The sequence below is a fragment of the Cetorhinus maximus genome, chromosome 6 (genome assembly GCF_964194155.1).
Source record: "Cetorhinus maximus chromosome 6, sCetMax3.hap1.1, whole genome shotgun sequence".
NCBI classification, from domain to species: domain Eukaryota; kingdom Metazoa; phylum Chordata; class Chondrichthyes; order Lamniformes; family Cetorhinidae; genus Cetorhinus; species Cetorhinus maximus.
In genome coordinates, this window is record NC_135884.1 from 93,471,372 (window position 1) to 93,495,911 (window position 24,540).

General features: G+C 43.0%; 1 protein-coding gene across 2 annotated transcripts in view; it reads right to left on the minus strand.

The window, feature by feature from the left end:
• LOC144681924 (guanine nucleotide-binding protein G(o) subunit alpha) overlaps positions 1-23,623 on the minus strand; it is a 379,243-nt gene extending 355,620 nt beyond the window's left edge. For both annotated transcript variants that reach the window (XM_078544089.1, XM_078544087.1), the window contains exons 1-2: positions 23,035-23,623; positions 22,743-22,785 (exon numbers count right to left, since the gene is read on the minus strand). In XM_078544089.1, coding sequence (XP_078400215.1) covers positions 22,743-22,785; positions 23,035-23,152 — 161 coding nt within the window. In that variant the 5' untranslated portion in view covers positions 23,153-23,623. The remainder of the gene's footprint in view (positions 1-22,742; positions 22,786-23,034) is intronic.
• Between the last annotated feature and the right edge of the window lie 917 nt (positions 23,624-24,540).

Genomic DNA, 24,540 nt, shown 5'->3' on the forward strand with positions numbered 1-24,540 from the left:
AGAATTTACACACCACATCCAATTCTAAAATGCAGAATCTATACTCTTAATCCATTCAATTACAATACGATGACAGTGTGTATTCTATAGAATTTATAGCACAGAAGCAGGCCATGTGGCCCAACTGGTCAATGCTGGTGTTTATGCTACATGAGCTTCCTCTCACCCTACTTCATCTAACCTCCTCAGTACATCCTTCTATTCCTTTCTCTCTCATATACTTATCTAGTTTTCCCCAAACAGGGATAGATAACAGTAAATTCCTATGAGGGTTTACAGCACTGCCCTTTCCTGTACAAGGCAAGGTTCAAATCCAGTGCAGAGAGAGAGAGAGCATAAAGGGCCTCCCCACTATTAATTTCTACCAATTATAAATTTATTCACTTACATTTCAAATAACATACAACAAAATTACTTCAAAAATTCGAATTCACATGTGGCATTCAGGAACTGTTCCAACAAAACATCAACTTTTGGCCTAATCAAATTCTACCCACACAGAGTACACTTTGCAGGCTGGTTTCATTCCCTGGTGAACCACTACTTTCTCAAATCACGTTGGATGACACATCACACACCTACTCATCAGAGACACAGGTAATAATAGCTTTGTACTTGTCCCAAGGTCAGACTTGCATCTTCCTTTGCACAAGTTCATCTCTCTGATGGGCTGGCAGCTGTTCTCTAGCATCTTGTCCTGCCGCAGATGTCCCTGTTTGCAGTAGGGCTTATATAATTGAAGAACCTGAGGGAAGGTCATGGTCCTGCTCTTCCATTCAAACTACAAAAACCCGACTCAGCAACTTCAGACAAATGTCACTCCAATGCACATTACAGTGCACTATGCACTCCTATAAGAGTGCATTTACACTGTAACTGTTGCACCGATGGTAATCAGTTTCACTCAAAGAACTTGCTTTTATATAACACCTATAACAGATCCATAGATGCAAGGTAAATACCAGGATGTGGCAAGGGGGAGGGGGGGGGGAGTAATTAGATGGGACCAACTGAAAGCTAGATCAAAGAAATTGGTTTTTGAGGAGATGTGGAGGTAGAGAAGAAATTCCAGACAGTAGATCCAAGTTGACTGAAAGCTTGGTTGCCAATGGTGGTCCAAATGAAAGAAGCAAATAAACAGAAGGCTGGTATTAAAGGGTGAGCAAGACTGAAAATTATATAGAAGTAGAAGTGGGACGAGGCCATCAAGGGATTTACGGTGAGGGGGGCTGTGAGAGGTGCAAAGATTTTGACTTTAAATCATGGGGGAGGGGGGTTGAGGATTCAGTAGTCAGTCACAACAGGAGTGACGATCCCTTGAGCGATGCTATCAGAAGCTCCTTGCTCCTAGCAGAGCCACAAATGGTGGTAAAAGGTCAGGGAGGGGGGTCAAACAAAGTGAGGTCCAAAAGGTCCTCAACCTGTAAAACAGGTGGAGACAGACTGTGTCTCACACTGGCTGCGAAGGCGGAAGGCAGCTACAGGGCAAGGTGGTCTCAGTCATCGTAGTTCAATATGTGATTGAAATCTGACCACCAACCTGTCAAGATTGTGTGGACAATGTTTAATGTGGGGACATTGGGGCACCGTCAAAGTTATGTGCAGGCTCCTACCAGGGTCCATTTGCCAAGTCCTGCTGCCAATTCTCCATTGTGATGGGAACAGAGCTGCAAACATGGGAGCCCCTCAGCAAGAATCTGCACACAGGCGACAGATGTATGAAGCTCACTGAACACCTGTGCTGGGACAAAACTGTAATTGGGCAGCAGCATCTGTGACTGAGCAGCCCACTTCAGATATTGTCAGCTCGCTCCAGTTGTGGAGGGGGGTAGAAAAGGTGCCCTAAAAGTAGACTGTCCCACTTCCTCCTTGCTGGGGAACCATACCCTGAGGGATCACCATCTTGCGGTCAAAGATAGGAAACTTTAAATTATGTAACTTGGAATGTTAGAACATCCCTGGATAATTGCAAGAGTGACCATCCAGAAAGAACTGCAATTGAATCACAAGCTATCAAGACTCCAGGTTGGCAATGCCACCCTCAGATGGAGACCCGCCTTCCTGGAGAGGGGGCAGTTGAAGGAACAAGCAGCGGGATATACCTTGTACTGGAAAGGAAAAGGCTGACATCAACCCTTGTGTCCATGAGATGGTTTTGTCATCCGGAATGGGATCTCGGATGCACTGGCAGAACTCCCCAATTGTATAAATTAAAGACTCATGACACTTCACCCATGGCTCAGCCATAATCAATATGCCATCGTCATCAGTGCTTAAGCCCTGACCCTTGACTCCGATGAAGATGTTAAGGAAAAGTTCTATTTTGACCTTGCTGGAGTCTTCATGGCCTTCTCAAAAGAAAAGATCATCCTTCTGCCCGTGACTCCAATGTCTGGTGCGAAACCATTGGGATAACGGGGTGGGAAAAGCCAGTGCAAATAGTGTCCTCCTGCTGACACAGTGTGCTCAGCATGGCTTCATTATAACAAACACCCTCTTCCACCAGAAGGACAAATACAAAACCAGATGGAGGCATCCTAGATCAAAGTATTGGCACCTCCTGGATTATGTCATTGTTCGGGTTAGAGATCCAATTGATGTCTGTGAGATTAGATTCATTGCAAGGGACTGATGTCTGCTGCATAGATGATTGGCTTGTTCTATTGGTGATGAACATCCATCTAGCAACAAGACATCACAAGGCCCAAAAATCAAAGAGGAAGAAGATCAATGTCACAGCCCTAAAGCAGCCCGATCAAAGAGAGGAATTCCAAGGGCAATTCACAACCAATCTGGAAAATCTTCACACATCCAACTCAATTTCAGAACAATGCTATCAAATAAAGTCAGCTATACAAGGCTCCTGCATCGAGCCATTTGGTTCGAGCATAGTCATCACCAGACATTTGACAAGAACGATGCATGACCTCCGGGAACAAAACGTGCAACCTTCATTGCCTGGCAGAACAACCCAAGGTAGCAAATCAAGATGCCAGCATTCCAACAGCTCACGGCTGACACCCAAAGACAAATCCAGGATATAAAGGGCATTTGGTGGGAAGAAAAAGCCTGAGAGATCCTACAATATGCGAATTATCATGCCATGCAAAGTTTTTTTGAAGCTACCAAGGCCAACTATGGACCAAAAGTCAAATGGACACAATCCCCCTCACTAACAGGATGGTGTTTCTCTTCTCAAGGATGACAGCATCCAACAACACCGGAAGAACATTTTCAACAACTCCTCACCCGTGAATCCACAGTGGCAGCTGATACTCTCCAGGCTATTCCCTAGCACCCAGTGATAGAATCCATGGGTGAATCATTATTGATGGAAGAACTACAACATGAAATCGGATGACAAACAACAAAGCCTGTAGGAATCCATCTGAAGTGCTTTGTTGTGTTACAGATTGTCAGCTGAGCTGTCCCAAGTTATACCCATCATTCCAGCTGAGGTCTTCAAAGCTGGTGGGTTTTTGCTCTCATCAAGACTCCATGCACTCATCCTATGGATTCAGGAGGAAAGATGACTCCCCCAAAACATAAGGAATGAGACAATTAACAATCTTCAAGAAGGCAGATAAATCATGCTGTGAGAACTATCGAGGTGTTTTGCTCTTGTCCATAGAAGGGAAAATCCTGACATGCATTCTCCTGAATTGCCTACTTCCTGTGGCTGAGGAAATCTTCCCAAAGGCACAGTATGGCTTTAGACCTTCCAGAGGAACCTCTGACATGGGATTTGTCTGGCAACAGACAATAAAAATGTTGAGAACACCACCAATAACTCTAAATTGCATTATTGACCTGACCAAAGCATTTGACTCAGTAAATCATGAGGGTCTGTGGATTGTGCTCCAAAGATTTGGATTTCCAATAAGCTTCATCACAATTCTACAACTGCTTCATGATGATATGATTGCAACTGCCTTGACTGGGAAATCTGAAACAGATGTCTTCAAAATCCGGACTAGGGTCAAGCAAAGCTGTGTGATAGCCCCCATACTATTTACAATCTACCTGACACTGGTTATTCACCTCAAAGATCAATTGCCCTCTGCTGCAAGTATTAAATACTGCCTAGATGGATAAATCTTTAACCTCAGTTGTCTCCGTGTCAAAACTAAATTGACCAACATAGACATACATGATCTACAGTTTGCAGATGGCTGCAGTGTTGTCTCCAGCTCTGCACCAGATTTGCTAAAGCCACTTTCCATATTTTCAATTCCACAAACAAGAAACTCGGCCTGTCCTTGAACGATTCCAAAACAAAACTCACACCTGATCAGCCAAATGTTCCACCTCCTATATATGTTGAAGGAGAGACTCTAGAATATGTTGAGCTCTTCCAATACCTTGGCAGTCACCTCTCTCAAAAAGACTACCATTGACGAGGAGATCCAACACCGGATCAGCTGCACCAGGTCAGCCTTCTACAAACTACAGCAGCAAGTAGATTACAACAAAGACATCTGCAAGTCAACACCCTAGTGCACAGAGCAGTTGTCATCACTACACTCCTGTACTGCAGTGAGAACGGGACAGTGTATCAGCGACACAAGAGCACTAGAGTCACTCCATCAGCAATGCCCCTGCCGCATCCTCCAGATTCAATGGGAGTTCCACCAAACAAATGCTAGTGTCCTTCTTGAAGCCATCTCCACAAAGATTCAGGCAAAATTCCCGCAAGATCAACTACAATGGACTGGATACTGTGTCCAGGTGGCTGAAAAGTTTCTTCCCCACCAGATCCTGTTTTCTCAATTGTCAAATGGCCAACGTTCCAGGGGAGGACAAAGAAAATGTTTCAAAGACACTCTGAAGCTCTCCTTGGAAGTATGGCAGCGTCGACATTAATGACTGGGAGGAGCTTGCTACCAATCAGAATGGCGACAACTTATACATCGAATTGCATCATGCTTTGAATCACATCTTAATGATAAGGCAGAGCAATGGCAGAAAAGGAAAGAAAAGGAAGCAAATCTTTGGATCTGGCTACTTCGTGGGAGGTCCTGCCTAGGTGCCCAAAGACCTGTGGGTTGAAAGTCGGCCTGCTCAGTCACATGAAGACCATGGCAGAAACGCATGACCCTGAGCAGATGTCATCCTCGAATCGAGGGACAGTTGATGATGGGCATAAGCAAGATTTAGTGCAGGATAGCATACACGCAGCCAAGTCTCTTGCTGGTGGATAGGATGTGCAGTTTAAAGCTCAACTTGGGTTTCAGTAAGGCATCTGGCCAGTTAATGGAGTGATGCAAAGTGAGACACCCTCAAGGGCGTCAACAAAAACCCAACAAACTAGCTCTGCATTTGTCCAGAATCAGTTTGGGTCTTCACACAGACACATATTATTTGAATTTAGTGCAAAGCTGAAACACTTCCACATCAACTTACGATGTAAGTGCATCCTTATGATTAAAATAATTTGGTTAGTTATTTGTTCACCACTGTCACATTGGCAATATATGACACAGAGATATGTGGTGAGTGAAGAAGTGCTGCTTGGTTTCCTGCAGCTCAGGCTTTATGGGATAAGCCGATGTCCAAGATTTATTCTATGCTGGATATCAAGAGTGGTCACTAGTGAAATAAAGGCTGTAATGTTCTGGGGTATGACAAAAGTACCCAAGGAAATTCATATATTTCCTGTGCTAAATGCTTGAAATGGTGTAAAAACTTGTGAAATTATCATCTTGTATCAGTAGAACAGACTGGGCCAAACAGCAGGACATTGAGACACTCAATCAGTTCCACAAATTGTTAGTCGGATACCATTCGGAAATGATTTATTGATCTATTCAATGCAAGGACTGCACTCATGTCTCAGTATACAGAGTAATGAAAAGCCAGGCTCTGTAAGTGGGCACTCTCCGAGTACAAATTCGATAAAGCCAACAAACTCAATCTTACTGCACAGAAGGAGGTCATTTGGCCCATCATGTCTGTGCTGGCTCTTTTGAAAGAGCTATCCAATTGGCCCCACTCTCCATAGCCCTGCAACTTTTTCCTTTTCAATTCCCTTTGGAAAGTTGCTATGGAGTGGTTTTCCACCATCCTTTCTAGGCAGTGCACTTCAATTCACAACAACTCCGAGTGCCCCACTGTCTCTCAAGAACATTCAATTTTTTTTCCTGTTACAATCAGGAATGCTACTTCCATGTTTTTATCTTTTCTTTTTGATTTTGTACCGATAAACTAATATAAAGTATTCCCTCACTTGACCATCAACATTACATTTCTTTTGAAAACAAAAATCTTCTGTAATATCCCCTCATGAAGGCACTGACTCTTGCTAGAATACTGATTCTGCTGATCCAAGTGGCCATCTTCGAAGGGGGAAAGATTTCCTCCAGTTCCCAGTGCAACAAAATTACTAGCACACATGTTGGAAATGGGTTTAGAATTTTGCCACATTACAGCAAACATGGAAGCTCATATGTTCATAACTTGGCCACAAAGGTTAATTATCAGCCTATAAATCCTCCCAATAAGCCTGATGACAGGGGGTAAGAACGGGTGAGTTTCCTGGTCAGCCATTCTGCAAAAGGCAATGGTAAATCACTGCAGTGCTTTGCCAAGCATAATCATGGGCCAATCCAATGGAAGTCCATGGTTGCCAATGCCCTCTTAGGGCAGGGTACCTGAAGGAAGAGGATTACAGCAAAGGAAAACATATGCTAGACCAGGGATTGGCAAGCACATTTTTTCAAACCTGAAGAGCCTTTTTAAAAAATTGCCAAAAGCAAAACTATTGGGAGCCGCTAGGCAAAAATTTGGCATTTCTAAATCAAGTGCCTTGGCAAATTGTCATGTGTCTCTGGTAGAGTGCATAATTTGCATTTATAATAAATGAAATACATGTACTGAAATTATCAAGAGAAAATCAAAATTAAAATATACTTGAAATTAGGTTTGACTTTTTACTATAATTTTGTTGGTAAAGTAATTAAGAAATTTTTCCAGCTATTAATTCCTCAAACCAAAGGCATTATCTATAACCATGGTGTAGCTCTACCATTCCAGCAGGTTTACTTAGAACACCGATGTTTTTTGTTAAAATCATTTAAAATTGTAAAGTGCAGCATAATTATCCCCACAATAAATACCTGGCTTAGTTTTCTTTACTTAATTTTTTTTTTGATATTTTTTCATGTTAATGTAATCCAAATGGAAAAGGATGGGAGCCACAAATGAGATGTCAAACAGCCACAAGTTACACACCCCTGTGCTAGATGGTGAGTGTTAGCAAGCTATCTAACCATGGTTGGGGCGGGGTGGCATGGAGGGGTGGAAAATCACAGTCAAACTGGATCCTATCAGCACCCAATATCCAAACTCAAATGCACGTCCCAGGAAGGGCCATTGGATACTTCCTTTATCCTTCTCTTTAGCCTACAGGGGCACCAAAATCAAGGTGCATCATCTTGATTGAGGTCAGCTGACTCGAAGACTCTAAACTTGGGTCATTCTGATCTGTCTCAATCAGTTACATCCTGTTTTTAGAAGTTGTGCAAAATCGTACGAGCTGTGTGACTACTTCCAACACTGGAGCCACCAAATTGGATTTGATGCCTCCCAAAGATTGGAAATCAGTGTGCAGAAATCCTGGAGGAGAATGTGCATCTTATTATGAAATAGGGATTTTGTTAAAAAAAGCTAGTAATGAATCGACATGCCATGAAGTTAGTCTGGGTGCACTGCTGCACTCTTCTGGGAAACACTCCTTGTTATATGGTTGTCCATAACACACATTGGACAATAGCCTGAAACACAGCGATAGCACAACAAAAAAAGCAGTGATCTTCTGTATTGTAGTACAATTATTGCATAACTGATACGTGGAGAACCTGATAACCTCACTGCAGCAAGTTAGGCTTTGTGGAGTAAATGAACAATACTTTGTTGCATGTAGTTCAGAGTACATCTCTGCACTATTATTTCTAAATTAACCTGCAGACTTTATATATTCTAAGCATTGGTTCCTGCAATAGATCAGTTGTTCCCTCCTGATATAGACTGGGAAAGGCTCAATGAAGCTTCTCTGTGAGCAGTCAGCATGGTAAATTGTTGGCAATGTCCCTAATGGTATGTGTCACTATGTTCTGTTTTGACACATGGTTGGTATGCCACAGGAACACATAACATAATACAGGTTGCCTCGCCACATGATCAGTTTGGTCTCTTGGCACAAAACTGACATGGTTTCTCTTAGCTTGTAACTGGCATGGCTTCTATTGGCATGAGGTCAGTTTGTCCCTCATCAGCAGGTGATATGGCATCAACTCCCTTAGAGTATGTCAGCTTGTTCTCTTATCAGAACTTGCATAGTTTGTCTTGGCACATGGTCAGTATTGCCTGTCCCTGGAATAACCTCTTTTGGCAGGGAAACTCATCTTTGAGTTCAAAAAAAAGAAAACACAAGTTGACAAGGAAGTGCTAAAGTCCACAACCCAAATCTAATGATTGAGAGGAAAGGACTCTGGGCCCATTTTGATCATTTAAAATGGATTTTAATATTCAATCACTTCAATTATCAGTTAATTTGATTAATTAAATGAAAATGAGTGGGACACATTCAATACATTTTCATAGAGGAATAACAGTTAACAGCAGCTTATTTCAGTCCTGTACTCCGAACAAACAGGATAAATGATGTAAGGAAGTGTTTTGCAGGTATAAACGTAGAACTTTACTAGGAGGATCTTTCCAGTCTAACAGCAGCCCTGAAGTTAGAATTAGAGCTCAGCCGTTCAGGGGTGCTGTAAGGAAGCACTTCTTCTCTCAAAAGGTGAGTGGGAATCTGGAACCCTTTCTCCAAAAAGCTGTTGGGAGGTTGGTTCAACTGAAAATTTCAAAATAGACACTTATATTTGCATTAGGCAAGGATATTAATAAGATATGGAACCAAGTCACTTAAATGGTGCTAAGATATGGATCAGCCATAATCTAATTGAATGGTAGAATAGGCTCAAAGGGCTGACTGGATTATCACACCTATATGGACCTTTAGATTATCACACTTCCTCATGCTTGTGCTATTCCTTCAGCTTGACTTCTGAGAAAGGACAATACTTTGCTGACATTTTTCATCATATTAAACCAGTAGGAAGTGCAGTCTAAACTTGCTACAAGGCTAATCACTCCAGTTCCCTCCCTCCAATGAAGGATGATGCAATGTAACTCCACTAAAATTAATTTTTCCACATAACACTTCAGCTGAAAATATGCAAAGTACAATTGCAGTTGGTGCTGTGTAATACCTCAGTGCTGCTACTGGGCAGGCAATTATTAGAAGTGTTTGCAGTTTAATTCTGCTCACAATATAATTAAAACTACCAAGAAATATGATGATTGTGGTCTGCCTGCATTAGGATAGTGATTATATAAAAAATTAGCCGGCTTGATATGCATCCCACAGCTCAATAAATTGTGTGTAAAAACCAACTCTTAATCCCACTATCCTTGCAAACTGCTGTGCCACCTGCCTTGCCTCGCCAAAGTCCTCGAATGTGTTGTCCCCTCCCAAACCCATGCCCATCTTTCCTGAGTTCTCATGTCTGAATCCCTCCAATCAGGTTACTGCTCCTGCCACAGTACCAAAGCGGTTCCTGTCATTGTCACAAATGACATCATATGTGACAAGACCACAAGTAAACTAGCCCTTCTCATTCTTCTCAACCTGTCTGCAACCTTTGACATGGTTGACCACACCATCCTCCATCAATGCTTCTCCAACGTCATTCAGCTCACTTTATTCCATTGTTATCTATATGTTCATAGCCAGAGAATGACCAATGGTTTCTCTTCTTGCTCCCAGACTATTACCTTCAATGACCCCCTGAGGATCTATCCTCCTATTTCTCATCTACATGCTCCCCCTCAAGCAACATCATCCAAAAACATGTCAGTTTTCACATGTACTCTGATGCATTCAGCTCTATCTTATCACCATGTCCCTTCACTGTCTCTAAATCTTTAGACTGCTCTTCTGACATCCAACACTGATGAGCAGAAATTTCCTCCAACTAAATATTGGGAAGACTGAAGTCATTGTCTTTTGCCCCTGCTACAAACTCCATTCCCTAGCTACAGGCTCCATCGCTCTCCCTGGCAACTGTCTGAGGCTGAACCAGACAGTTTGCAATCTTGGTGCTATATTTAACCCGGAGATGAGCCTCCGATCACATATCCATGTTACTAGTGAAACTGTCCATTTCCACATATGTAACATCACCTGTAACAACTCCGTCCTGTCTCAGCTCATCTGCTGTGAGACTCCTCATCCATCTCTATGTTACCTCTAGACTTGACTCTTACAACACACTCCTGGCCGGCCTCCCACATTCTACCCGCCGTAAACTTGAGGGCATCCAAAGCTCTGCTGCCTGTGCCTTTTCTCGCACCAAGTCCCATTCACCCACCACCTCTTCCTTGCTGACCTAAATGGCTCCTGGTTGATCAATACCTCAATTTTAAAGCTATTAGTTTTATCCTTGTTTTTAAATCAGTCCATGGCTTCGTCTCTCCCTATCTCTGTAATCTCCTTTAGCTCCACATCGTCAGATATTTGCACTCCTCTAATTCTGGCCTTTTGAGCATCCCCAATTTTAATTGCTCCGGCGCTGCTGACCATGGCTTCAACTGCTTCAGCCCTAAGCTTTCCCTCCCTTTTGATCTTTGCCTCTCTTGCTCTTTTTCCACCTTTATTGAAAATTCTCTTTGTCTAAGCTTTTGACCACCTGTCCCAATATCCCCTTACGTGGCTTGGTTACGAATGTTGCTTTATAATGTTCCTGAAGGTCCTTATAAATACAAGTTGTTGTTGTGAATAGTGGGTGTGGTATTGCAGTGATTAGATTACTGAACTAGTAACCCAGGGAATGCGAGTTCAAACCACACCATGGCAGTTTTTTTTATAATCTAGAAATACAAAGCTGGTACCAGTAAAAGTGACAATTAAGCTGTCGGATCGCCGTAAAAATCCAACTGGTTCATTAATGTCCTTTCGGTAAGGAAATCTGCTGACCTGACCCAATCTGGCCAATGTGTGATGTTGTAAGATCCCACCTCTGAGATCATGTTATATGTTGGTTATGACTGGCTAAGGAACAATTGCAGAGACATAGATATGTCTGAATAATAAATGGTTTATTGAATGAACATAACTAGCTATAGACACACAAGACTACAGGTATTACTCAGTCAATGAGCTTTCTCCTTCTGGGCTCTTAGTCATGTGTGTGTCTTACATCATCATGTGGGTGGCACCAGTTCTCCAGCCCCACACATTCAACCCTTTCAACCCTGACCACTCTAATACTACATGTGCTTCCAGTGGTTGACTCTTAAATGCTGCCTAAAGTGGCCTATCCAGCCATTCAGTTAAGGGCAACTAGGGGTGGGCAATAAGTGCCAGTGATGGGCACATCTTGAGGATGAAATTTAAAAATATTATAAGGAGTGAGTAAAAGGAAAGTCTATGAAATTCTATACAACAGGAGTAAACATGTAGGTCTAAACCACTGGAGACCTGAACTCACTGGGATGTGCAGAGAAATTAGAAAGAACATTTTAGTGGCTGAAGAACAGCCCAGTCATGCTGTTTGTTAATCAGCTGTGCGTAGAGCACTTGGATATACCTGGTCACTTGCATTTCTCCACAGTTCATGTAATTTAAAAAAAAATAAAAGGATGAAACTCTGTTAGAACTGAGAGGAGTGTCCCAAATTGTCTTTATTCATCCTGTACATACAAGTCAGCTCCCATAGGATGCTGCCATTTCCCATGAAGTGAAATATAATTTTATGCATGGGGTATACACCTGAAGTATGAACCTACCCATCATTGTCTTCAGATCTCTCTACAATGGTGTAATGCACCATATTGTCTGTAGAGCTCAGGCTGAAAAACTAATTTGGATTTTCAAGTAAAATTACACAGAACCAATAATGAATCTGCAGGCAAACACAAGACTGTTTTTGTGTTAAAGACCTAACTTTAGGCCATCTATACCAAAACAATGAGATAGACTGGAAATCCATCCAATATCATGCTTGAGACTTGAACAGGAAAATTCAGCCCAATGTTGCCATGGAGTCTTAAATCAGATAATCTGAATATTCACCTGACCCCCCACCCACACATACACACAAATTAAAATAAAGCTCTTTCAGCAATCAGTAACAAAAGCCATTTTAAAATTGTAAAACTGGATTTAGCCACCAATTTAAGTTAAAAATACAAATTAGAATCCCTGCAAATTGAAACTGAGTAAGTCAGAGAATCAGTCGCATCCATGAGCCTTTTCATCTTCCATTTGCTGTCCTTACAGATTCCCTGGTATGCACCCTCAAGCCAAAAGCACTTGCTGAGTGGTCTGTCTCCAAACCACCAACGATACAACCAGATGTGCACGACAGTGATACAGTGATGAATCCCTATTTGGCTGCCCCTCCCTCATGATGGGAAGTGCCCAGCTCTCATTGAATGCCCCCCAATCATGGGAAATTATCAGAGGAGGCAACAAGGAAAGGTTGCAAGATAGGTTTGCACAGCACTGACAATGACAGAGAAATGGTTTCTGTGAGGAATGGTAGAGTCCTCCTTGTCTATCTAATCTTAAAATAATCACTAACATGTTAAGGTCAGAGACAGTCACCCAATCAAAACCTCCTTCTGTTTGTCTCATGTTTATTCACGTACTCAACAGATGATCAATAGCAGTCCTGAGGAATAAACCTTCCACTGTTTGGACTAAGTGCTCCTAAATCAGGCACAGTATGAGTCAGGTGCAATATAGAATATCCCCCTGTACTGCCCTACTAATTAATGCTAACTGCAATCTCAAGAGTCCTACTACCACAGCACAGCATTTTTTTTATTTATAAACAGTCCATGCTCAGCACTATTACAGGGAGATTTCCAATCAATTCCTAATCTTGCTTAATGACTGGCAGTTTTGTGCTGCTCCAGAAACATTCCACTGTCCCTCAGAAACTAGATTTGAACTCTGCTTCGAAGTAAAAAAGGCTGAGCTCCAATGTAAACAGCCACGTAAATCTCTCCTCCTTTACCAATAGGAGGCATGGGCCACTTCCTTCCGAAATGATTCAAACCAGGTTTCAAAATAAAACTGGACTATGTCCCCAATTTCCTTCACCACAGTTTAATATAAGCACTTAATATATCAATTTCTCTGGGATATGTTATCTAATCGCTGCTCGACTTCTAAATATCATAATCAACTAACAGGCTATCATGTTGCACAATGTATTTGTCCATATATCTCATCAAATCAAAATATGAGGTTACGTGACCCTATCATACCATTTAGCAGCACACACGGTTCTTTATAACACTTTGGTTTATGGAAGAAACTTTATTAAAAGTGTTTGAATCTTTAAAATAAAAAGCACTGACATTTGTAATTTGGAAAATTGTTACAAGGCAAGCTTCCGAAGAAAAGGTTACATGGAACTGCATTATCAGCAGGAGACCTATAAATTGAACATTAAAGGATTGTGTGCTCATTCAGATGAACACGCTTCAGCTTGCATCAGTGTCCTAAAAAGACAAGTTAGAACATGGACATGCTCCCATACACCAAGTAGGTGCAAAGAAACAAATAAAAGCTAACAGTAATGAGATATGAACTTTTCATTTTACGATAAGTGAAGTGGGGTCTTATTTAGAATCAGCACAGGACAACATTGCAAATGTAAAACACAAATTGTGCAGTCACCCAGGCTGTAGTGAACACTTCAGGCCTCGTGTAACAATACCACTAATGAACACGTTAAAGAAGGAGTGCATTGTTCATTTCTGAATACTTAGATACAGGGTGAGACATCAGATTTTATGGAGTGATTGTGGTAGAATCATGTCAAACAGGACCAATGCTAGGTAAGACAACAATGACAAGTAGTGTATCTTCTAGGTAAAAAAGGGTTCTCTCATACTCGTCGTAACCTTCAGTTAGGATTTTCTGTTTTCTTTAAAATGTAAATCTGTATTAAGGATTATGTCCAAATGAAAAATATTCAATTATCAATTGCAATTAAACAGAAAGAGGGAATATAACTGTACTGGGTTGTATTTAATCAGAGCATTTCCTGGTTCCCAAAGAAGGCTAATAGATTTGCAGACAAGGGAGAGAGGGTGAAGTGGAGGTGCTGTTGTAACCATGTTTTTGCATAAACATAGACCGCTGCTCTACACAAAATAATTAAAAAAACACAAATCCTGGAAATCAAACAAGATTGGACATGCACCATAGGTTAGTCAGCATCTGTTCAAAGAGTCAGATTAATATTGTAGTCATAACTCTTCATCATCATTCTTAGCCCTTTGAGACAGAAGACAAGCTCCAACAAAACTTGTAGTAATCTGGCTTAGCCAATCATGGGATTCAGCTATAAACCACCACCATACTTTGCCCTCCTCAACCAAAATCACCCAATGATCCATGATCATCCTGGAGGGAAAGAATAATGGTTCCTTAAACCTCTTTTTTTCCACCCCTCTCCATCTCAAACACCAAATGCAAGGAGTTCATGGGGCTCCTTCTCCAAAATCAAGACCATCTGCTACTTCCTTTCCATCTCCAAACTGGACCTTCATCTTGTAGTTTATCACCTCTTTTCTCCCAAACTACTATCAACCAACACCCATCTACTTGTCCCTTAACTCCTTCCCCACACAACTTCCCTTCCTCATTTCAATGCTAGCCAATACGCTTGTTTTTCCTCAGGCACCACCCCACTACCTAAACTCACTCGTGACCCATCTTTCCTTTCCAACTATCATTCCGATGCCAATTTTCCTCCCTCTCAAAGCTACTTGGAAGTGTTGTTGACTCTCAGCACCATGTTTATCTCTCCTAAAGCTCCCAGTTTGAATTCCTCCAGTTCATCTTCTGTCCTTCTCAAACTAATGGCAAAGGTTGAATGGATATTCTCAATGATCCTGGCTGTTCTGCAGTAATAGCTGAAGTAATAGTAGCCATCATCATCAACAACAACTTGCATTTAGAGTCATACATTTAACGTCAACAAACATCAATGTGCGTCAGAAGACGTTAAAAAAGAGACAGCTGAGCCAAAGGAGAAGATATCAGGAAGGGTGACCAAAAGCTTGGCCAAAGAGGTAGGTTTAAAGGGAAACTCTTAAAAGTTAGTGGAGAAATGGAAGAAAGGGTTTAAGGAGGGAATCCCAAGGTGTAGGGTCCAGGCAGTTGAAGGTACATCAGCTTTAGGGCAATGGGGGAAAAAAAGATAAATCCTGACTTTTCCACAGGTTCTGATTATAGTCAACTGACTTTCCTCCTCCAATGCCTCTCCTTTAGTCACCTGCCTTGGCAATATTGCCCACAAGTGTGTTTTCTCCTATCTATATAAATTGCAGTTATTATACCTTCAGGTTCTCTTCCCTTCCTAAAACCATCAGCTCCAGGATTCATCCTTCACCCTCTGCTTCTTAAATACATTCTACACTTCTGCAACATCATTTGCAGGCATGGGAGTCAGCTTTCACATGCAGTGTAGTACTCCCTCAATGCTGAACTGAAGTATTCAGCCTTGGCTAGGAGGGGAGAACGCTACCAAATGGCTCAAACTGGAGATTGCAGCAATTGTCACTTTTGTCATTCAAAAGGTCCAGGGAAGACTCCTCTATACCACCCCACAGAATGCTCCCAAACCAGATGCAGTATGGGTTACCTACAGGATAAAGCTCCATCAACATTGCCTCATCAAGTGCTCTCAAGTCACTTATAAAGCATGCTAACTTCACAAAAACTTTCCATCAACAATGTGCTTTAAACATAACCTGAAAAATTATTGCCTACTGCACCAATGATGACATTTTTATTTCTCAGTCATCCATACATTCTTCCCAAGTGGAACCACTTATTGATAAAAAATTATGAGCAGTTTATGCTATGGACTTACACCCAGTAAGAATTGGGTTGAAAATGATGCACACCCACATCATTTACAACTGCTCCAAGGAGCAAATTTTCATCCAAGGTTCATCCCGTTGGGCTATACTGGAACCTAATCCAATTCCCAGAGATAAAATGTCTGTTTTCCAACCAACTCATTGTTCCCATTAGAAAGAATTTTGAAATGAAGAAGAAAAACATTTTAAACTGACAACCACAGGACTCAGTCCCACAAATTCAAAAGAATTAAATAAAACTGGCAGTAGATATAGGACTATGAACCTGGATCATTATGAATTTAAAATGCAATAATCTCATTCATTTGGGTGGAAGTATTCTACATTGTTCAAATTCTCAAAATTGCAATAACTATAAAAAGGTTCCAAGGTGGACAAAATAATTCCCATTCTGAGGCTTCAGTTTGTGTGTTGATTAAAATATTTCAAATTCCAGCTCTCCTATGGAACTCACCTGCTCTTGGTGTTCTGCAGATAATAGCCATGCTTTGAGAAGTATTATGCTAATAATGAGCATCATCTGAGTTGCCAGGGATTCCCAAATGTCCTACATAAAGCTATGTAAGGTATTTGGAGCCCTAATTCATTTGTTTCTGTGTTTCAGGCTTGTAAGACTTGGCCTGGCAGGTTGTGGAGAAGGAGACAAGTTGGAAGTGCAGTCACTTCACGGATATAAATTTGGAGTGCTGCTCTATGGGCTCAAATGTATATTTATAATGTCACAAGAGCAAAATCTGACATCACCAATTAAGTGTGGACCATATGCAAAATGTCTTCTAACAGGCTATAAAGTATCTCATAGCTTTATAGTATGGCAAAAATATCAGGAAGTGGGAGGCCTGAACATTAAAAGGATTGTAGAATAATTCAGAGGAACATACTTCAACTTTATCAGGTGCATGGTCACTTAGTTGGTTGTGTAATTAATACTGAGTAATATCACTACAAAAAAAACTCTCCTGCCAATAATCAAATTTTTAGATAAAGCAACAATTTAAAATAAATGGATGGCATTCCACACAATGTCGATTTCTCTGTTTTGACTGAGTTATTATAAGATACTGAATATTCTTATGCTCCCTATAGGCTGACCCGCTTTGCAAAACACCGGTTATACAGGATCAGGTGCAACAGGTTCACTGTCACTATATCTAATTAATCATCTGGAATTGCAAAGATCAGGGACCTAACAATAGCACTGTTGGGAGATTTAAAATAAAAACAACAACAAAAAAAAACTTGATCCTTTTCAATATTTGTATCCTGCTCGTTATTGCAAGCTTTAGAGCAAATCAGTGTTCAGATACCTGATATTTAACCATTGTCACAATGTATCGGCAAAATGTACAACTTTAAAACATTTTTAAAATGATTTGATGCAGAAGATTCTTGAAAAATGTAAATGTTATTTATTGCTCTTGTTCTCAAGTTTGTGATGGATCACATGATAGCTGATAGTTTCAGAGAGATTATTTAATACTAAATAGTAATTTGATAGTGATGAGAATCCATGTGCAAGAGAAAAGGAATTCAGTCTTTGCAAGATCACGGTATTATCACAATGCCTGAATCTCTATCAAAGCAAGGTATTCAAAAAACATCCCTCTTCAGTTCCAACTTTCAACGTTCTAAGAAATGGAACAACCCTCACAGAACAACTCTGAATTTCGTCCACTGAAAAATTGCCTTGCCAGATATTGACCATACTCTACCCCAGGCTTCATCGCATTAGTCTCCATTCAGTTGGACCTATAAATCAGAGACTGTGACTCCAAAATTTGCATTGCTCTATTCCTTAAATGCAAACTTGTGTGCATTTTTATTGCACCTTCAGATGTTTGCAGGTACTAGAAATTATTTGGTGGACCAGGACACCTCCCACTATCTACAAGCTGTGATTTGGCAGATGTGTGCAGCATAGATACATCTCCCCAGGTCTACCTCATAAGACAGCTGTATCCAGACATTCTTCGAATATCCATGGTCTCTTAATTATCATTGGAAGGAAATAAATGGGTGCCCACCTCAAATATTTAAAATTTAAGTCACATCTGAAGTATTACAAGATAAATCAGTGGATAGTCTCCAGGGGACCAAGACCAGTAGTTGGGTCTGTTCTCACTCTATGCCCATCCAACAGATGCTTTAATGAATCCAAATATTTTATGAGTTTTGTCTATACTTTCCATTGTTCAGACACGAATGATGATGATACACTTAATATTACTTAATAGCTGCCAAGCTCTCACACCATTGGAATGTTCATTTGCCATCTTCTTATTCTAAAACAGAAGAGTACTGTCGAATTGAAAGACATTCATTTAATGATGACTGGTTTAATGCCATTGCCAGCATTTCATTCCCTGTGGAATAATTTCAAAATCTAAATACATTTGCAATTTTTTTTAGGTGGATTACTGTGTCCAGTTGGTTCAAACAGCCTTTGAATTCTCAATTTCTGTACAGATCACACAATTTGTCTTGCTGAAAAAACCTTACACCATAAATAGGCTGAAATGTGTTACAAGGCAGTGACACACTGAAGACACTATGCAATTAGAACAATTAAAGCAAATCTAGATAGATTTACCCATGCAATTTGAACCCAAGATATCCATGTACATATACTTTACAATATGTCACATGGAATTGTGGAATCAGCTTGATCCATTTTTTCTAAGATAATTTTTGGCCAGCTGAGAGCAGTATGGTGGATGGCACAGATGAGTAGTTTGCCATAATCAACTCATGCAGTAAAAGGCATCTATTTTAAACACGGTTTGAACCGTGGAGATGTTTTTATTTCACAACTGTGTGGTCTATATTAGTAAAATATCCTAGCATCAAACATCCTATGTTAAATGCAAGTTTTATACTTTTGCTGCTGATGTAAAACTGTAAAAGGGACCAGCTATAGATATAGTTGTTGCTAATGCTTCTTGTCAGGAGTAGAATGAACACTAGGACCCGCCCCTTCTACACAGGTAAGCAGGACAGGGCGTCATTCTTGGCCTATTCCATCTTTCCCATCCGTTTGGTCAAGCCTGGAACCAGAAGAAGTATAAACCGCAAATTGCAACGTTGAAGTATCCGGTTATACAACAGCTTGCTCCATCAGTTAGTCTATTGCAATGTGAATGTGTAAATTCTGCAGCATTGCTTGGCCAGGGAAACCAGGAGGCTGCTGACTGACCGAGACCACAGGGCTCTCAGCTATAACCATAACCGCTCCGGGGTCCCCAGCGCTGGGCTCTCAGTCCCCAATGGCACTGGGGACAACCCCCAGGGTCTCGGGGGCGGCGCCGCGCAGCGAGGGCCCGCCCCCCGCCGTGACCAATCCCCGCCTCCCGGGGTGACCAATCCCCGCCTCCCGCCTCCCGCCGTGACCAATCCCCGCCTCCCGCCTCCCGCCTCCCGGGGTGACCAATCCCCGCCTCCCGCCTCCCGGGGTGACCAATCCCCGCCTCCCGCCTCCCGGGGTGACCAATCCCCGCCTCCCCGAGCCGGCCCGAACTTTCCCGAAGCCGCGTTCAGCCGCTTCCCCAGGGCGCTGTCCACTAGCCAAAGCGCCTGAAAAGCGCTCGGCGGCCGCTGGCCCCGGCCTCGGCCTCGGCTCGGCCTGGCCCTGACACCCCGGCTCCGGCCCCGGCCCCAACACCCGGGCTCCAGCCCCGACACCCGGGCTCCGGCCCCGACACCCGGGCCCGGCTCTCACGCTCCGCTCCCGGGCCGGTTCGCTAACCCCTCCGCCTTTCCGCGGCGCTGAGGCCGGGAAATGACGGGCTCCCGACTCCTTCCAGCAGCTCAACCCAACAAACCGAGCCCGGTCAGATGGCACAGCCCCTAAATCCAGCTCCATACCGAGTTTAAACTCAGGGCGCTGCATAACCCTGAGCCAGGACCCAAACACACTGATAATCCTGGTCCACACCAAACCCAATCCAGCCTACAACACAGTCCCGGACCCTCCAAATACCAACCTCACAAGAAATTGCATTTATATAGCACCTTGGGCGTGAAGTAATATTGGGCAGGTAACCAGAGGCTTAGTCAAAGAGGTAGGTTTTAAGGAGTGTCTTAAGGGGAGGAAGAGGGGGCGAGAGGTTTAGGGAGAGAATGCCAGAGCTGAGGATCTCAGCAGCTGAAGGTACCGTCACCAAGAGCGAGCGATGCTCAAGGTGTGGGAGTTGGAGGAGTGCAGATGCCGGAGGGCTGGAGGAGATTACAGATATAGAGAAGAGCAAGGCCGAGGAAAGACTGGAAACAAGGATGACAATTTTAAAACAAGAGTGGTGGAAGTAGAAACAATCAATGATTCCAAAGGGAAATCGGATGGGCACTTGAAGGAAATAAACTTGCAGGGCCACAGGGATAAAGCGGGAAGTGGGACTGACTAGATTGCTCTGCAGGGAACTGGTATGAACTTGATGGGCCCAACCGCTTCCTTCCGTGAATAAAATGACCAGGACTCTAACTGCCAGACTGGGAACCAGTGTGGGTCAGCGAGCACAGGGATAGGTGAACAGGACTTAGTGAGAGTGAGGACATGAATGACAGAACTTCAGAGGACCTGAAGTTTACAGAAAGTAAAATGTAGGAGGAAGTCTGCCAGGAAGCATTGAAATGGTCATGTCAGGAGGTGATAATGGCATAGATGAGGGTTGCAGGAGATGAACTGGGGCAGTGGTGGAGACAGGGTGATGTTGAAGGTAGAAGTACTCAAGTACAAACACAGAAACCTGGGCCCAGATAGGAAACACAGACCCAAGCTATTTCACACCAACACAAGCCAGAAAGCCCAGACCCCAACCTGCTCTGCACAAGCCCAGGCCCCAACATCAATTTTGCACTGACTTCAACTCACAGCCCACAAATCAAACCCACATCAGAAACCAGCCACACACAACACACAGATACAGATCCAGTATCATCACTTTTGGACTACAACCTTGGCACTAACATGCAGATAAGATCCAGGCTCCAATATACAGATCTAGGCTTTCAACCAATTAGGCATGAAATTGGTTTGATCTGGGGTATAATACACAAAAATGTGCCGTTGTACATGTAATATTCCACTCCAAATCAAGGCATATAGGTAACTACAAAAAAATAGCTTTCAAGCAGATGCATAGGCAAATACACAGACCGGCACTATACTATATAGGCCTGGGCCAGTCATAGGTAGGAACAGAGACAGACCTATTCAAACTCTTCAGCTATTCTGCCAATCAATTAGTATTAATCTTCAAGTCCATTTACCTGTCTTTAATTCATATCTCCATTCCCTTAACCAACATAGATCTACCAATCTCAGTCTTGAATATATCAATTGTCCTAGAATCTACAGTTGTTTGAGGGAAAGGGCTCCAGATTTCTCAAACCCTTTGCATGAAAAGTCATTCATAATATAGTTTCAGAAAGGCCCTGGTTTAATTTTAAAATTGTGTCCCCATGTATTGGATTACCCCACCCAAGGAAATAGTTCCTTCGTATCTACCCTATTAAATCCTTTTGTTATTTTAAACATCTTGATCAGAACACTCAGCCATCTAAACTCAGGGGAATGCAAGCCTAGTTTATGCAACCTCTCATTATTTAACCCTGTAAGTCCCTGTATCATTCTGATGAATCTACACTGTACCCCTCCTGAAATGTGATGGCCAGTGCCAAACACAACACACCAAATGTTTGTCTGTCCAAGGCCCTGTACAGCTGAAGCACAATGTCCTCACTTTTGTATCCCAGGCCCTTTGAGGCAAAGGCCAACATTCCATGAGTTTCTGATTATTCCTTTGTGCCTGACCACTAGCTTTTCGTGATTTTTGTATATGAACACCCAAGTACAAACACACAGACCTGGGCCAGTAATACACAGATAAAGAGGCCTGAATTATCCTTGTAAAGCAACAACTCGCTTGTGCTAATGATGAAGATATTGCCATCACTAAGACACATTTCCTTAGCCCCCAAATTGTGAGGAAGCCATACTGTCAATAAAGAAATTAGGATGCAAGGGAGTGGATAGTGAAGGGTGGGACCAACCTCAGATGTGATCCAGGTAATCTCACAAATATATTAACAATGAGCGTATCACTAGTTATTGAAGCTCCAAGTGAATTCTGGCTGATTAATTGTAACAATGAATCATGATATTTCGGTTAAAAGAATCTTTAAATGGCAGGTGTTCAATCTGCCAGCTGTCAGGTTAAATCCGCATTCTATGTATTTTTTAAATGCCACATAACTGGCCTCGCAGCCGGTTTCAAGCGATCAAACATGACACAAAAAAAAAAGGCTGAAAGATGAAAGCTTGGCATTAAAGGTTAATTGGTAGCTGGGGATGATTTCCCCCTGCCCCTCCTCCGAAGCTGAGTCTCAGTCCTGATGCATCTTTGCACATTCACAGATGCAAGTCCTGCTATGGAGACAGAGCTACAGCATAAATACACAAGACCCACACCCCTTTCCAAAGAAACAGGAATATTCACAAAAATGAAGACCCCCCCCAACCACAAAAAAAAGCTGCCTCCCCAATCACCACACTGCACATGTTGGGAAGAGTCACGGTCCTTTCACCAAAGTCATCAATATATTGGAGATAGGAGTGTAAGATAATAGCACCATAAACATGGCGGGCCCCTGCCATTAATATACATCTAACCTCCAGATACAGTCTCGACTCAAAATGAGGCGTGAACATATAGAGAAATGTAGTCACGATATTAAAATCCATATAAAATGACAAAAAAAATGTAAAATGAAAAGCCACTTACTTCATTTGCTTTACGATGGTGCTTTTCCCTGATTCTCCCGCCCCTGCGGGAAAATAAAGAGGGAGAAAAATGAGAGAAAGTAGCGTTGCGGAGTGGGGGGGGGGGGGGGGGGGGGAGAGAAGAGGGAGAAGCTGGCAAATGTAAAAGGGGATAAAGGGAGATTAGAGAGAGAGAGAAAGCAATAGAGAGAGGGGAGGAAAGCAGCAGGCCGGCGGAGCAGACTCTCCTGTCCGCCGGGGAGGGTAGGGAGGGTAGGGCGAGCTGAGGGGAGCCCGGGCGGCATTGCTCTTACCGAGAAGCAGCAGCTTGACATCCTTGGCGGCGCTGATGCCATCCTCCTTGATGGTTTTCTCGATGGCTTTGCTCCGCTCCATGGCTGCTCTCTCCTCGGCGCTCATTGTACATCCCATGGTTACTGCTGGAAAGTAGCTGTGGCCTCTCTCCTCACTCACTCACACTCACTCACACTCACTCTCCCTCTCTCTCTCTCGGACTGAACCCCCTGTTGGAGACGCCGGGATTTAATCACACATCCAAAGCCAGGGATGAGGCTGGGGGTGGGGGCGGGCTCGCTTCCTTTCCTTTGCCGGTGAACAGCGGATGGAGAGAAGGAGGGAGACAGAGAGAGAGAGAGAGAGAGATAGAGAGAGAGATCCTTGAAGGGCTGGGTAGATGTTGCTGTTGTCGTTGCAAGATGCAGCCCAGAGAATGGGGAAGGGTGTGAGAGAGATGAAGGGAGGCTGTGTCCGGCTGCCTGTGCCTGTCACGGGCTCAGTCTGGCTGGTGTGTGTGTGAGTGTGTGGTGTCCGGGGCGGCGGCGGCAGCGATTCAGCCCGATCGCATCCTTCAGCTGCTGACAATGGAGGGACAGACAGAGAGTGCGCCAGCCTCAGCCCCTTCTCCACACTGACGTCAAACAGACTGTGAGCTTGCGCCAATCCAACACCCAACAACTCCCACTGCTGACTGCACCTTAACCAGAGAGAGAGGGCAGCAACACTGCTTCTTACAGGAGCTGGCAGAAAAGGCTGCAATCGCTGTGCCCCCCCCCACCACCAAACCATGCAAGAGCGAATATAATCCATGCGATTGCAAAAAGAAAATCAGCGTTGCATTGCAAAAAAAATATGACAGTGACCCAATGCAAACACTCAGTGCTCACACATTGAACACAGCACAGAGCAGGATCCATTTCTATATCACTCTCACATTCACACATATATATGCACTTAAATTGCATTTATCGAATGTAAAAAGGACTTTGATCCAAGTGCTATTGGGGAGGGGGTGGGGTGCAGAGAGCGCTTATTGCATCAGGAGATTATGGTGGGCTCTATAAATTGATCACACCCATAATGTCACGCTGTTAAACCGATTTGACCACAAAATCACTGGAAATGGGGCACTGAAGCACTGAAGTTACTGTACATGACGATTTAGTGCCAGGCAGGCGGGCAGGCTGCTGCTGTGCGAGACAGACTATTTTACCCAGAAGTGAAAGGGAGGGGAGTTGAAGAAAAATCACAGAAACGCGGGCATCAAATGCATTTTCTTTTTAAAAAAAAAATCTAAAATGATCCGCAAGTGTATTATTGCTGGCAAAGCAAGCATTTGTGTAAAGCCGAGTGGGGAAGGCTGCCAATTCCTGCGCTGCCGTCTTTTAACCGTGAATTCTCCCGGAAAAGCCTGTTCCATTTCCCAGGCTTTCAGGGTGTGGACCTGAGATCTGCGGTCCGGGCGATGCCAGCCGAGATCCGAGCCTGGCAAGCACCGAAGCTGGTCATTCACTACCCACCCA